Source organism: Gymnoscopelus microlampas, assembly GCF_963454915.1.
Source record: "Gymnoscopelus microlampas genome assembly, chromosome: 11".
Classification (NCBI taxonomy): domain Eukaryota; kingdom Metazoa; phylum Chordata; class Actinopteri; order Myctophiformes; family Myctophidae; genus Gymnoscopelus; species Gymnoscopelus microlampas.
In genome coordinates this window covers 14,582,166-14,598,941 of record NC_139948.1, presented here as the reverse complement: position 1 = coordinate 14,598,941, position 16,776 = coordinate 14,582,166, and the positions used below count along the sequence as shown (strand labels likewise).

Genomic DNA, 16,776 nt, shown 5'->3' with positions numbered 1-16,776 from the left:
CGCCGCTACCTTCACACAGGGTGTGATTTTTTAATACTCATTGACTGTACTACTACCTAGGCACTCACAGCCAAGGACGTGATCAGAGGAAGTGCACATTCTGTACATCACGAGAAAACATTCTTTAGATTGATGCTATCAAAAGGGAACATAAGGCATCATGTAGTATTGAGGTGGATATATACCTTAACCCATTTAGACCTGGAACGCATCTGTGTCACTTGGAACAAAACATTTTGAGATGGGGGTCGGCGGCCAAATACATATCATTTTGGGGGTCTTTGACATGAAAAAGTTTGAGCACCACTCATATAGAAACATACGTTTTTTCAGAATACTGTTGGGATTTAGAAGACATTTGTAGAATCGGCCTCAGGTCTTAATGGGTTAAGTGTCCTGTACATTCTATTTCTTTGTGTATGTAACCACAGGTTAATGACAAAATGTGTGTACCGGCATGTGTTTAGAGTGGGGAAATTGGTGGATTCCAGTCTGGACATCCAGGCCATCCAGCTGCCCGCCCTGCAGTACCAGCACGAGAGACGCTCCCACGACTGGACCACCGACGACGCCAGCAGCATCAGCGGAATGACCGACAACACCGACTTCACAGACAGCGGGACGCTCATCTCCGAGGACTGCTCCAACATTAAGCTCAACACAGGGGTGAGTCTTTTAGCAGCCGTTTTGGGCATCTCATTGTAAGCTAACGTTTTCAAAACATTTGAAAATGACAGACGAGATCACAAAGTGTCACAGAAAATAGGAGACAATAGGCTCTGTGCACAGCAGCCATTTTGGGAATGAATTGGGCCCCTTCCTTACTTCCTTCGCAGGTGTTACCAATGATAGTAATTAAGGCTCTGTTCCATTTAGTGTGGCATAGTGGTTGTCTTATTTTCAAGGACCCCCATAACTCTGAGAGTGTACAAATGGAACCAAATGGACCCTTACGGGTCCATTTGGTTCCGTTTGTACACTCTCAGAGTTAGACACCCACCATAAGGGGCCATTTGGGAACCAAAATGGAGTGTTTCTAGTGAGCCAACATGCACAATATCAGCACCCTGACCAGAATGGAACAGAGCCTTCATTAGTATCATTGGGAACACCTGTGAAGGAAGGAAGAAGAGGCCCAATTTCTTTCCAATATGGCTGCTGTGCATAGAGCCTATTATAATTATGGAGTTTTTTATTTTTTTTAATATTGGGTGGAAACCTCACATGTCAAAAACGGTTACTTTTCAGGATTTCAAGCTTTTGGATCTGATACTTTTGGTGCTTTTGTGTGACGCTGTAGTATGATCATTCATGATCAAGTAAGGCATTCATTTACGAAAAAAAAACTGTGTTAAAACTGTCGAAATATGGAGATAAGAGTTTTCTGCCCCTTCAACAACGATATCTGCTATGGCTTTCACCAACTAGTCGACTAGTATAACCACTAGTCGACCTGGTTGGTAGGCCTACTAGTCGAATAGTTGATTCATTCATTTATTGTTTTGCATTGTTTTAATGCCATTACTATTATTATTATCCTTCTGCCTTTTTTATTATCAAAAGGAGGTCAAAGGTATGCCCAATAATAGCCTATTATTAGGCAATAACCCCCTTTTGAGGATCCTTGGAGACGCTGCTGTGCTGCTGTGCTGCTGTGCCAGAAGCACTTCCCTTAAAACGGCATAAAAATAAAGGCAGGAGGATAATAATAATAATTTATTTTTATTTTTATTCACCCGTTCCCTAGGCTGTGTGTTTTCCACTTCCTGTCGATTTCATTGGATATCATTGGTCATCTGACCAGTTTTGGATTTCATTGGATCAAATCGACAGGAAGTGGAAAACACACAGCCTAGGAAACAGGTGAATAGGTAATTTCGACTAGTCGACTACCACTGGGTCAAATTAGTTGACCAGTAAAAATCTCTAGTTGTGAAAGCCCTAATATCTACTAAATAAGAAAAAGAGGTTGCGCATCAACAATGGGTTTTCTCAGTGGAGTGCTAGACCCAAAGTCCAGTATACATATCAAAAAAAGGAATAAAAAAAACCCCAAAAGGGTAGCACATCCAAAAAATTCAATTAAACGGAGGACAAATTACTCACATTTCCACTTTTTTTATTGGTACACCAATAAAATGAACGCTTACGCGTTTCGGCTATGAGCCTTCCTCAGAGCCCTAATATCTACTGTCTCCTTCTCCTGACGGAGAGAGTAATTGTCAACAATGTCTGAACTACATACAACAAAGATGGCGGAGCATCTAGTGTCCAATCCGGTGCACCTGCATCAAATGACATTACTGATATTGTCAGCCAGTAGGTGCTTTACCCAACACCAGGGTCTACATTTCTCAATGGAAGATTAGGGAGACCCCCTCCAAACACTGCAGATGTCCTAGTTATACATTCATCTTTAACTTTATTGTCACAGATTTACAGGGGTAAATCAGTAGGTGAAATTATTTTTTTGCACAAGCTCCCGTCATTTGCAGTTTTCAGGAAAGGGAAGAAAAACACAAATAGAAGGAAATAACAATAAAACTAGCCAGACATTCAAATATTCCTGTTAACAGTGCAGTGAATATACAAGCAGTTCAGATATTCCAAAAAAGACAGTGGTATGAGGCAGTTAGGAGCATAGAATCATATAACAGATATATGCATTATAGGTTAGAAATATGCATAGGTTAGAAATAGGTAGCGGATATAGCAGCAGATATACACATAAACATACGGTGGAGCAATAGAATAGAACCAGATGTGGAACGTAGACTTATGTGCATACAGTATACTGTAGTCTCATGTGCAGGGGAGACATCATTTAGCAGCACACATCATGTCACTGTAAACAAAACATAGGTGGCAGCAGGAGAGCGCCTACAGATACATACAGATCTGTAATTATGTGTGGCGGACTGTGTTGTCATGACAGCCTGGTAATTATACTGTATTAACATAATCTACCGTACAGATTGCTTAGAATAATGTTTTATTCATTGATTCATTTTTTATTAATGATCCTTGAAGAATGACACAGCTTGACGTCTCTAAAGGTCCTTACATACCGGCGAATATAGCGAATATACGCAAAATTCGGACTCGTTCCGAATAATTAAAAGACGCTTTTTCGCTTCGCTTTTTCGCTCCATGTACGGAGCCTTTGACTTTATAAGGTTTAAAAAAAAAACGCATTATTCGCACGAAAAAATCGCCCCACATTTGTGCAAATCTTTGAATATATATTTTTTAACGCGAACATTTGTAACTCAAATCTTTGCTTCTGGGGGGTCCCTGGAACAAAATATTTTGAGATAGTTTTTATATCATTTTTTCAAAAAACTGTTAGGATTTAGAAAACATTTTTAGAATCCCCCCAGACTGTTTTTAAGTTCCTTGATTCAGTATTTAAATACTGAATCAAGCAACTTAAAAACTGTCCAGGGTGCTCCCAAAAGCCTGAGTAGACGATAAAATGACCCACATTTATTTTGAAAGTGAAATATCCCTTTTAAATGACCAACACTTACATTTGCATCCCTGCCTACCCCCCCCCCCCCCCTTTTTGCTCTGCACACCAGGTCAGATTATACATGCAGCAGTTCTACGCCATGTTCCTGAAAAGGGCGTTGTACAGCTGGAGGAACTGGAAGGTGATGGTGGCCCAGTTCCTGGTACCCCTCGTCTTCACCGCCATAGCCCTGTTTGTGGCCCGCTCCTTGCCCAACCACCACAGCTCCACGCAGCTGAGGCTGGCGCTCAGCCGCTACGGCCACACCAGGGTCCCCGTGGCCCTGGAGCCCGGAGCCGGTCCCCTGGCGGCCGCCCTCGCAGGCGCATATGACTCCCAGCTCACTGCACAGCTGGCACAGCTCGTCAACATCACCGGTAAAGAACTGACAGACTTCATTAACCCATTAAGACATTTTTTTTACCCATTTTGACCATCTTTGGCTATTCAAAAATAGCAGATATACAAGCTCATAGCGTGGCACCTATGAGCTTGTAGATCTGCTAATTTTGATAAATCGTGAAAATTTGTCAAATATAAAAATAGCCCATCTACGAGCTCACAACACGTCACAACGCTTAGTTTATGGGCTATACACTGTATATGACTCATTATAAAATAAGGCATTCATTTATGAATAAACATAAAAAGATGAAATATGGAGATACAAGGCTTCTGCCCGACAGCGACAATATCTGCAAATGTAGAATACATGTCAGACCGTTGATTCTTACCCTGTATGCCCCCACCCCCCCCCCCCCCCCCCCCTCCCTTCCCCCATCCAGACTTCACCGACTACATCCTGACCCAGGCGGAGGCGGAGGGCGGGGCGTTCAACGAGCACTGCGTGGTGGGCGCCGCCTTCCGCGGCAGCAGCAGCGTGTTCGCGGAGGCCACGGCGTACTTCAACAACGAGGGCTACCACACCCCGGCCACGGCCCTCATGATGGTGGACAACGCCCTGTTCAAGCTCCTGGCGGGGCCCAACGCCTCCATCCAGACCGGGAACGACCCCATGCCGCGCAACCTCTCCGAGATCGCCCAGAGCCAGCTCACCGAGTGAGTGCATAATACAAGCAAAGGAACCGGCCATACGGGGGGGGGGGGGTTTAGTGATGGCCGCCGCTGGTCCCCGATTAGATCAGTGCCTCCTCCCGTCTCGAATTGACAAGAGGAGGCGAGAAAAGTGGAAATTGATGGCGAGGTGTGAAATGCGATCAAAGCAGGTTTTATTTGTCTCAATAGAGTACTGAAGTCCTGACGTCACTCGTTCATCCCCTGGGTCGTGGAAGTAATTTCTCTATGGAAAATAACATTGGGTCATCTTAGAATCGTCTCATATAAGAATTGTGGTCCAAGAATAAATAAACTGTCCCGGCGATATTGTCAGGGAGGAGGCTCTGTAACGTTTATGATAGTCAGTCATACTGTATTTGATACACTCTGCTTCTGGCGAAAATGTAACTCATTTGGCGGCGGTAACATTAGCGTTTCCTCGCCGTCAGTTGATGCTTCATATCCATATCAGTCCAGTCAAACCGCTGGGATCGTTTGTTTATTTTTGGAACACAGTTCTTATTTGACACGATATTAAACAAGTCTATGGGAATTCAGAATGGGGAAATAAACCACGACCCAGGTAGGATGAGTAAATTACGTCAGACTTGAGTGCTCTATTCTCATACGTCTAAGCCTGATTTATACTTTGTTGTATGACGGTGTCGCATATTTAAAATAGCCTCACGATACGACCCCTTGTGAGCTTGTAGATACTGTCTATTTTCGTCGCGCAACAACGACATACAACGGACTATAAATTAAGCATTACTCTATCTCTCTCTCCCCCTCCGTTTTCTCCGCCAATCCTCTCAACTTCCTCCTGGTTTTCATCTCCTCTTTCCCTGTCTCCATGTCCTCAGGGGTCAGACCGGCTTCGCCATAGCCATCAACCTGATGTATGGCATGGCGTCGCTGTCCAGCACGTTCGCCCTGCTACTGGTCACAGAGCGCTCCATCAAGTCCAAACATGTGCAGCAGGTCAGCGGGGTCTACCTCTCCAACTTCTGGTTCTCCGCCCTGCTGTGGGACCTCGTGAACTTCCTGTTGCCCTGCATCCTCATGCTGGTCAGTAAAACCATGTTCACTTCCCTTGTAGGCCTTTTTGAACAATGATGCCACGTGTTCACAGTAAGATCTTTTTTGAAAGGAGCTTTATCAAGGAGCTTTATTGTCATTCCATTACAGAACAAAATTTGTTACACAGGTCCTGGTCATGGCAGAATAAATAAAGATACACCTAAACACTACATAAAAATCACACCCTGTGTGAAGGAAGCGGTGCCTTTGATGAGCCCCGTATTGATGTTGTCATCAATATTTGTTTATAGCCCAGCCAATAAGAATGTCCGGGTGTCCGGACACCCGGACACCCGGACAGACACACGGACAAAGTATAATACATAATACCTGTAGGGCAATAAAGCAATTGCACTTACCCACTAAAATTGCACGTGCCCGCTAAAAACAGACTTGGTGCTGATTAACTCTGACAGTGTAAAAGTCGTCAGATACAATTTCTTCAGGGTTGATACAGATAAATGTAAAAGGGCGTGGCTGTGGATCTCTGATGTTATATTGATGATGTCATATTGATGACATCAATTTTGCCCAAATATGGGCATATACTTCTTGGCCCGCTGGCAGCGTGCACCAGAAATTTGACGCTGATTGGTAGAGTGGTTCGTAAGATCAGCCACAGGCACGCCACAAAAATGACAATGAAACAAAACTGCATTCAATTATTGTACGCAAAAAATAAAAAGGAGAGCTTAAGTGGTTGATGTTATAAATCGTACAGTGTTCGGTACCTCCCGATTATTTCTGTTCCTAGTATGTCCGTTTTCAACCAGTTCTCTACCTTCCTAGGGGCGGCCATAGCTGAGTGGTTAGTGAGCCCGCCTAGGGAGCCAGAGGCCCTGGTTGCCCTAGGTTCGATTCCAGGCCAGGCCAGCATATGTGTCGATGAAATGAAATTTGTCCCTGAGCAAGACTCTTAACCCCTAATTGCTCACAGGTTCTCATTGGAAACAAGACCGCAAGGACTTTCATGAACGACCTGTTAAAAGGAATTATCCGTATCCCCCTCTTCACGCTCTCTCTCCTCTGTCGCATCTTCTGTCAGGTGGTGTTCCAGGCGTTTGCGGTCAAGGCCTTCGTAGACAACAACCACCTGGTGGACGTGCTGCTGTTGCTGCTGCTGTACGGCTGGGCCATCATTCCTCTCATGTACCTGCTCAGCTTCCTGTTTGACACGGCGGCCACCGCGTACACACGCCTCACCATCTTCAACATCATATCCGGCACGGCCACCTTTCTGACTGTCACCATCATGACCATTCCAGGTGAGGGTCACGGTGGGGGACGGTTGGATGTTGTGGTTTCTCAAATGGAAATGTTTCTAGTTGGAAAAAGAGTGTTTGTAGTGAGATGTTAGGCCGTCAACACTGATAGCAGTAATGATAACTAATAGTTATCAGTGTTGGGACTAACGAGTTACTAACGTAACGCGTTACGTAACGCAACTACTTTTTGCGGTAACTAATAACGTAACGCGTTGCCTTTTCCAATTCAGTAACGGCGTTATAGTTACTGTGATTTAAAAAGGTGCGTTACTGCGTTACATTAAGTGATCCAACTGAAGTGTCTCCCCCGCGGAGCAGCTTGCCTGTCATCTAAACAGGACAGGCAGGCAGGCTTGGATGGATACAGGCAAATTCAAGCGCTCCCACTCACTCTAACTTGAGAAAGTGAAAGTTGCCAGAGAGAGAGGAGTGATGATTGGTTAACAGGGGGTAAAATGTCAGCTTAAGCCAATCAGAGACAGAGTTGGGCGGGTCTTGCCACACACACACACACACACACACACACACACACACACACACACACACACACACACACATTCACACAGAGTCTTAGCTGAGCGAAAGCGCAGCGTTAGTTTGCAGCTTGGAAATATAACCATTATTTAGAATTTGTGGGGATAAAGGGCGCTAAAGACATTGCAGTGACAGAAAACATTGTCCACATCGAGTAACAGCAATGCTAATCTCCTGAAGCACCTAACTAAAGTACATGGGGTTATAAAACTAGTCGCCAAAGAAGACTCCACCAGCAGTGATCTAGATGGACCCAAAAAAAGATTTTTTTAAATCGCCACAGCATGTCACCCAGACTCAACTAAACAGATTGATTGGCAGGTATGTTGTTGAGGAGGACATGCTTCCCATCGCAACGGTTGAGTTTGTTGCCTTCAGAGAACTAGTCAGCAAAATAGCAGTGAAAGCAGCAGGGCCACTACAGTGCAGAAAGACGTTTAATTGTTTCACTACGTTTCATAATGACTACAATGGTCTTTTCTCTCACTGTGCCACAGAGCAACACTAAAACTCTCTCTCTCTCTTTGTGTGTGTGTGTGTGTGTGTGTGTGTGTGTGTGTGTGTGTGTGTGTGTGTGTGTGTAATACAGTACACTGGCATAAGTGTGAGAGTTTTTTTATTTTAAAATTAAAAAAAGGTTTTGTCAGTTAAATTAAGGCCACTCACATCTATATGCAAATGACATCAAATTCATTCAAACTGATAACTGACTGGGGAGGGAGTGTGGGAGATAGGTGGGTAAGGGTTATTGTATTGCTTTGAGTGTAATGATCATTACATCCTGATGTGAAAGAAAATATTTCTAAAGAAGAAGAAACAAATAAACGTTTTTATGTATAGCCTATCAAAATCATTTGGAAATAATATATATATATATATTTATTTATTTTTATACTTTTTTTTAATTTATTTTTTTAAGTAAAGTAAAGTAACTAGTTACTAGTTACTTTCATAATTTAGTAACTAGTAAAGTAACGAAATTACATTTTTGGAGCAGTAACTAATAACTATAACTAGTTACTTTTTAAAAGTAACTTGCCCAACACTGATAGTTATATACAATATACATATCTCTGCTGTCGGGCAGAAGCCAGCTAACTCCAAAATGTTAATTGTTCAGAAAATGTTTTTTTTTTTTTACATTTTTCAGAAAATGAAGAAAACCTTATATTTTTTTTAAACAAAGCAATACTGCCTCATCAAAGTTGGTATAGTGACTTTATATATTGTCAGATACTTGCATGTGTTATTATATTATCACCACTTTACCCAAATCCAGCTCAAGTAGAGTTAGGAGTTTTGTCCATCATTGATAAGAACCGCTGACAATGGATCTCCAAGCTCACAATGCGTAACGCGTGAATTAATGCCCTGATGACACTGCTTATATAGGCGCAGGACTTTAAGATGCGACGCATAGTGAGCTTATAGATCAGGTATTTTCAACAATAACTTCTGCAAAGAGACTTTCACGGAGTTGCAGTTTCATCAGTGTGGATGCTCTACCATTTTAGATATCTTTATAGTTATCATTCTTGGTGTGGATGGCACTTAATAGACAACACCTGTCCACAGGAGGCTTTTAAGAGGATAAAGAGAAAAAATAAAAGAGAAGCATCCAGTGAAAACAGAGCTAACGCAATTTTCTTCATCCCTCCGTCCCTCTTGATTCCCTCTTCCTCCAGAGCTGAAGCTGCACTACATGGCCAATCTGCTGGACAAGGTGTTCCTGATCTTCCCTAACTACTGCTTGGGCATGTCCTTCTGTCAGTTCTACCAGAACTACGAGTTCATCTCCTTTTGCACCTCCAATCCCATTGCCCAGATCATCTGCACGATTAACAGTGAGTAACATCCCTGAAAGTGTTACGAAACGTTCAACTTCTGGTGATCAGATCAAATCAAACTTTAAAACCCATTTAGACCTGGAACGCATCTGTGTCACTTTAGGTTTCTTTGCAAAAAAATATTTTTTACGATTTACGATTTTTCAAAAAATAGCAGATCTACAAGCTCGTAGCGCGGCTATTTTTGAAAAATCGTTAAAAAGAAGAAAGAAATGTGATATTTTTTTCAATCGTAAATCGTAAAAAATATGTTTTTTATATTTTTTTCAAAAATCTGTTAGGATTTAGAAAACATTTTAAGAATCGGACTCAGGCCTTAATGGGTTAACAACCGTGGTTGACCAAAGTCTTGTACAAGTAAAAAAAAAATCTAAAAACAGCAGAAAAGGTTGCAGTGAGAAAAACAAGACAGAACATTACAAACAGGACAGAGCATAAACAGAACAGAACAGAAGGTTACAGCAACAGTACACAACAAGAGGCCAGGTTCAACTAAAAGTGAAGACCATGGAGAGAAAGTGAGTCTTGAGTGAAGATTTCCAAACATCTATGTTCTGGGCCGATCTAATATTGAGGAGATGGCTGTTCCAGAGCCTGGACCCAGTCACAGCAAAGGCTCCCCTGTTTTTTTGCTTACATCTTGGGACAACCAGTAGCAGCTGGTCAGCCAACCTTAAATATATAATTGGACTGTGTGGCGGTGTACGAGATCAACAAGATAGGGAGGAGCCAGCTCATTAAACAAATAATAAAAGTTTAAAATCTATTCTGAAACAAACAGGGAGCCGGTAGAGTGAGGCCAGGACACTGTGATGTCTGGTCAATACCGGCATATAAAGACTTGGAGTAATCAAGCCTAGATGAAATCACTGTCTCAAGCTGTTTCCGGGGGGGAGATAGTCTCAGTTAAAAGAAATTGGTTTGAACTACTGAGCCGATGTGTATGAAATTAGAACGCACGGTCAAAGGTGAAGCCAAGGTTCTTGACAGGAGCGGATGTTAGAGCTTAGAGGGCCGAGTGAATTGGAAGGAGAGACAAGGAGATATCATTTTGGTCTTGCTTTCGTTAAGATTTAGGAAATCATGTAAGGCTAGCAGAGGCTTGAATGGGTCATTGCTGTTGTCTGCAAGAGGCATGTAGATTTGGACATTGTTGGCATAAAAGTGAAAACAAATATTATGCTTTACAAAAATAGATCCTAGGGGCAGCATAACAACAGGAAGAGTACAGGGCCCAAATTGGAGCTCTGGGACGCCCCTCAAGTAAGAGGGGCCGCAGATGTTAAAAATCTAGAACAGAGAAACTCCCGTCAGTCAGATACGACGGTACCTTTGATGCCAACACGCCGCTCGGGTTGGGATAACAGGATCCTGTGATCCTTGTGTCAAAGACCGCCGTTAGATCTGGGAGCACTGGGACCGCAGGACAACCAGAATCGGCAGTTAAAATCAGCTCATTAAAAACTTTTTCGATAGAGCCATTCCAGTGCTGTGGCTTGAGGTAAAGCAAGACTGAAACTTTTAATCGTACAAGTTGCTCCTTAACCCATTAAGACCTGAAGCCGATTCTACAAATGTCTTCGAAAACAGTTTTCTGAAAAACGTATGTTTCTATATCAGTGGTGCTCAAACTTTTTCATGTCAAGGACCCCCAAAATGATATGTATTTGACCCACTTCTCAAAATAGTTTGTTCCAGGAACCCCCAGAAGCAAAGATTTGAGATAAAAATGTTTGCTTTAAAATAATAAATATTCAAAGATTTGCACACATTTTCACGATTTAAAAAAAATAGCAGATCTACAAGCTCGTAGCGCGGCACTCGGTGCCGCGCTATGAGCTTGTATATCTGCTATTTTTGAATAGCCAAAGTGTAAAAGAATGCTTTTTAGCTCAAATCAAAAAATGACACAGATGCGTTCCAGGTCTTAATGGGTTAATTGGGTGTGAGATCGTAAAACCTGCAGATTTTGAGCCCACGTGTCAATGCCCGCCGTTGCTTTGTTCCAGACATCACATACCAGGAGAACTACTTCTCCATGTCCGAGCCCGGAGTGGGACGCTTCCTGGTGTCTTTCTCGGTGCAGGGCGTGGTCTTCATCACGTTGCTCTTCGTCATCGAGCTGCAGTGCGTCCGCACCCTCCGGCGCTTCCTCAGCTCCCTGGGCAGAAGGCACAAACAGGTAGGAGGGACGAGTATAGGAGTCTGAACATAATATCTCACTCTATGCTGATGATGGGTTCAATAATCACCAGTGGTGGAAAGTAACTAAGTACATATACTAGGTGTTTTTTACTTTACTTAGTATTTCCAATTTTCTGTACTTTTACTTCTACTCCACTACATCTCAGAGGCAAATATTGTACTTTTACTCCACTACAATTATTTGAAAACTTTAGTTACTAGTTACTTTGTAGGTTTTGATTATTATTACAAAACATACATTAACCACTTCAGCCTATGTTTCGGCCATTTGAAAATAGCCGATCTACAAGCTCACAACGCGTCATGAGCTTGTAGATCGGCTATTTTCAAAAGATTTTTATACATTTTAGACGTATGATAACTTGTGAAACGAGTACATTAGTATATTTTGATGTCAATACTTTTGTACTTTTACTTGAGTAAAGTTTGATTAACAGACTTTTACTTGTAACGGATTTCTAAATTGCAGTATTGATACATTGACTTAAGTAAAAAATATGAGTACTTTTTTCACCACTGATAATCACAGTCAATTAGCAGCTACTCAGTGTGTGTGTGTGTGTGTGTGTGTGTGTGTGTGTGTGTGTGTGTGCGTGTGGGTGTGTGTGCGCGTGTGCCCTTTACCATGCTCATCAGCTACCTGTGATAGCGGACGCAGCGCTGCTTCCAGAGGACAGGGACGTGGCCGAGGAGAGGAAGAGGGTTCTGGAGTGCCAGCCTGTGGTGGAGTCCATGGTGGGCAGCCCGCTCATCCTTCAGGAGCTCAGCAAGGTAACGCACGGCAAGACTTATGGCATGGCTGTAGGGCCAGCGCTTCCCGACCTGTGGGCCGTGAAGCTATTGCATGTGGGCCCCCAAATAATTGCCAAAAAAACCCTAAGAATGTAATGATAATATCGTTGCTTGTCGGGGCAGAAACCTCTCATCTTCAAATTCTAACCTTGTGTGTTTTTTTTTGTGTAAATTAACACCCTACTTGATCATACTTCAGCGTCACACAAATGTAGCGAAAGTAGCAGATCTGAGCTTGTAGATCTGCTACTTTTGCTATTTTTTAATTTGAATCCTGAAAAGTAACAGTTTGGGACATAATGAGGTTTGCACCCGACAGAGACGATATAACATATTTATATTATATTTTAAAACCTATTTAAAACCTTTAAAAATTCGTTTTTGGCATGAGTTCGGCTCGGCTCCCTAGGCTGGCAGAGGGAGTGTAGTGCCCAGGATTACTTAGATAATTGGCACTGGGTAAAAAGATGGGTTACAAAAATCGTGGGATAAAAATGTAAAATGAAAAATATAGTTTTCGTTGTGATATCGATAAATCGGAACTTAGAGCACACCATGCCAGTTCCATTGACCCAAGCCAGAACACAATCGATTGATCGATCATTTAAAAATAAACGTGCTCTGAAGATGCACGTGGCCCACCCATCCAGCAGCTGAAAGGCTGCTGTGTTGGAGGTGTGGTCAGGTGGGTGGGCCGCAAACACTTTTTGAGATTTTTCTAATGGGGCCCTGATCCAGACAAGGTATAGGGGGGAACCACTGCTATAGGTCAAGCATCGGGGATTTTATAATATATATACGTATGTATTTAGTTATGAATGTATGTATGTCCCCTCAAGTAGAAGTTAAATTGAAACGTATTCACAATCTGCACACAAGAGTGGACAGAGAGGCTACACTGTGACTATATGTTTTGGTGTGATATGTGATATGTGATATGTGTGTGTGTGTGTGTGTGTGTGTGTGTGTGTGTGTGTGTGTGTGTGTGTGTGTGTGTGTGTGTGTGTGTGTGTGTGTGTGTGTGTGTGTGTGTGTGTGTGTGTGTGTGTGTGTGTGTGTGTGTGTGTGTGTGCGTGCGTGCGTGCGCACACCTTTAAGCACACATACGTTTTTGCCTGTGAGAGAGAAGATTAACCCCTTCAATCCGGGATCACATATGTGTCATTTTCGATTTCTTTGGCTATTCAAAAGTAGCAGATCTACAAGCTCATAGCGCGGCACCGAGTGCGGCGCTATGAGCTTGTAGAGCTGCTATTTTAGAAAAATCTTGAAAATGTGTGTGAATCTTTTTCAAGCAAACATTTGTATTGTAACTCAAATCTTTGCTTCTGGGGGGTCCCTGGAACAAAACATTTTAAGATGGGGGTCCACGGCCAAATCCATATCTAAAAATGTTTACTATATCCTAACAGTATGTTGCTATATCAGTGGTGCTACAACCTTTCCATGTCAAGGACCCCCAAAATGTATTTGGCCGTGGACCCCCATCTCAAAATATGTTGTTCCAGGGACCCCCAGAAGCACAGATCGGAGTTGAAAAAAATGTTTGCTTTAAAACATATATACACATTCAAAGATTTGCACACATTGTCCATGATTTTTCAAAAAATAGCAGATCCACAAGTGTGTGTGTGTGTGTGTGTGTGTGTGTGTGTGTGTGTGTGTGTGTTTAGCTGAGATATGCCCAGGTGAAAAGACGTCTGCTGTTATCTCCGTCTCACAGGTGTACAGTAGCGGTGAGACTCTGCTGGCTGTGGACCGGCTGTCTCTTGCCGTGGGGAAAGGAGAGTGCTTTGGTCTGCTGGGCTTCAACGGCGCAGGGAAGACCACCACCTTTAAGATGCTGACGGGGGACGAGAGCGTCACCTCTGGGGACGCCTACATCGACGGATACAGCATCCTGAGCGATATCAAAAAAGTAAGCGAGACGGAGGAAAGGGATTAGAAGCAATCAGTGGTGGAAAAAGTACTCAAATGTTTTACTTAAGTAAAAGTGTAAATGCTGCAATGTAGAAGTACTCTGTTGCAGGTGAAAGTCCGAAATTCAAAATTGACTTGAGTAAAAGTACAAAAGTATTGGTATCCAAATGTACTTAGAGTACCAAAAGTGAAAGTACTAAAATGTTTGAAAATAGACGATCTACAAGCTCACAATGCGTCGCGACGCGTTGTGAGCTTGTAGATCGGCTATTTTCAAATAGCCTAGGTATAAAATAGGGATAAAGTGGTTAATGTATGTTTTGTAATAATTTACATCTGCAAAGTAACTAGTAACTACAGTTTTCAAATAATTGTAGTGGAGTAAAAGTACAATATTTGCCTCTGAGATGTAGTGGAGTAGAAGTAAAAGCATAGACGAAAGTAAAAGTACCTCAAAACTGTACTAAAGTACAGTACTTGGGTAAATGTACTTAGTTACTTTACACCACTGGAAGCAATGACTCAGTCAGATTGAGTCAGTAAACGCAGTCTGTGTGATTTGAGATGTCACTCTGGTGTCATATCAGTTATCCATTGCATGATGTTTGAGCCATCTGGTCGATGGCTCCAGCCCAGGGAATCTCAAAGAGGCTTTCTGAGGACAAAATTGATTTCGTGCAGATCGACTTCAATGGACGTGCTGTGAATGCAGGCAGACGCATAATGTTTCTAGAACGGGGGTTTTCTGTATATGTGCTGTCACGGCCCGAATCAACCCGCTATGCACATTATCACTTAACGGTATCTACACAAACGCCGCTCGTGTCTGGGAATTTAGCGAGTAGGTTTCGACTGCGAGCGTAGCTGAAGCTCAAACGGTTAGCACATCAGAGCACGGGCATGGGTTGTGCTGTGTGTGGGTAGCTGCCTGATTCTCTGTAGCGTCGCAGATTCAGCCCTCTGCATCAGCATTCCCCCACCAGCCCTGTTGATTATTCCACAGTAGCAGTCCTTGCCTCTTGGAAAATGTTCATTAGATTTTTTGTAAAGGCCTGGAGTGATGATGCACTCAAAAGGGGACACGTGGGGTAAAAGGCAGACGTCTCAAAACAGAACCCCCTGCGGTTCTGCACCAGGAAATGCCTGGTGAAGTGAAGTTGAAACTCAATAAGAGTTAGAAAGTTGATAATCTATGCATGTAAATCTTATGCATAAATGTTTTTCAGTGGAATTCATACTAGTCAACAAGCAGCCAATTTGTCAATGCTGGCCTTCCTAATTTTTCCGGTATAGTGCGACTTTGCCACTTTTTTCTAACAGGGTACAGTCAATGCCAGCGTTTTTTTTACCGTTTATTGGCAATCTTTTTAGAGCTGCAGAATCCACAACGAGGACCCGGATGTAAACAATCCGCCATTGCAGAGAGATCGCCCGTCGAAAATGGCTTGTTTTGACCACAAAAAAAAAGATATGGAGATATGGACCTTTTTCTCAAGATCCCATCATTGGGGCAGATGCACGTCCGTTATTTTGGGATGACGTCACATCCGTCCATTCCCTTTTTAAAGGGTCCTAGGATCATTCCTAAGTTGCGTTAGAGCGTTAGAGTTACGTAATATTACGCTTATGGCACTCCACGGGTGTATTTGCAAAAACGTAATATTACGTTTTTGTTAAAGTTAAAGGTTGGTCAGGGAGGCCACGCTGTTAATGGACTTTAACAAAAATTAAGACACCGGTTTTCAATATTAGGTCAGCGGTCCTTGAAGGGGTTCCAGGGGTCCTCAGCTAAATGATTGATCGTTAGGAACCAAAAACACCCTTATGGGTCTGTAACTCTGAGAGTGTACAACTGTAACCATCATTCCATCTCTGAATTGCAGGTGCAGCAGCGCATCGGCTACTGTCCCCAGTTTGACGCTCTCTTGGACCACATGACAGGAAGAGAGACTCTGAGTATGTATGCCAGGCTCAGAGGAATCCCGGAGAAATATGTGTCTGGTTGTGTGGAGAACGTCCTCAGGTCACTGCTGCTGGAGCCCCATGCTGATAAACTGGTTCGCAGTTACAGGTACGCATACTAGAGACATCTTCTACAAATTAGGGTTTGAACTGTACGTGTGTGTATGTGCAGCTGCTATTATTTATTTTAGATATATTTTAACAACATTAACCATTTCACTGCCAATCACGTAGATCTACGCGAACCTATTTATAGCCGCCACGTGCCAATCGCGTAGATCTACGTGAACTAAAAAAATTAATTAAAAAAATAAATAATTTGACCCAAAGACCAAGGAGATATGATTTATCGAAGATATAGACTCCTATCCACTTCTTTGTTAACTTAAAACTTAAAAATTATTTATCTCGGCTCCTGAGAACTTTTTTTTTTCCAATGAAAAATCTCTGGCACTGGCTAGAAATATTCAGAAATACCTCTGGCAGTTAATGGGTTAACCATGGCGTCCCTATTTTCTCTTAAAATGGTGAAAATCTTTCCAAAAGAATTGCTAAAATAGCCGATCTACAAGCTCACACCGCGTTGTGATGCGACACGTTGTGA

The 16,776-nt window shown here is 42.7% G+C and overlaps 1 protein-coding gene across 2 annotated transcripts in view; it reads left to right on the top strand.

Annotated features, from left to right (window-relative positions):
• The window catches only part of abca3b (ATP-binding cassette, sub-family A (ABC1), member 3b), a 65,212-nt gene that overhangs the window by 41,844 nt on the left and 6,592 nt on the right, over positions 1-16,776 (top strand). For both annotated transcript variants that reach the window (XM_084072219.1, XM_084072220.1), the window contains exons 18-27: positions 468-666; positions 3,582-3,888; positions 4,297-4,570; positions 5,431-5,635; positions 6,693-6,912; positions 9,132-9,290; positions 11,303-11,475; positions 12,135-12,269; positions 14,014-14,208; positions 16,094-16,281. In XM_084072219.1, coding sequence (XP_083928345.1) covers positions 468-666; positions 3,582-3,888; positions 4,297-4,570; positions 5,431-5,635; positions 6,693-6,912; positions 9,132-9,290; positions 11,303-11,475; positions 12,135-12,269; positions 14,014-14,208; positions 16,094-16,281 — 2,055 coding nt within the window. The remainder of the gene's footprint in view (positions 1-467; positions 667-3,581; positions 3,889-4,296; positions 4,571-5,430; positions 5,636-6,692; positions 6,913-9,131; positions 9,291-11,302; positions 11,476-12,134; positions 12,270-14,013; positions 14,209-16,093; positions 16,282-16,776) is intronic.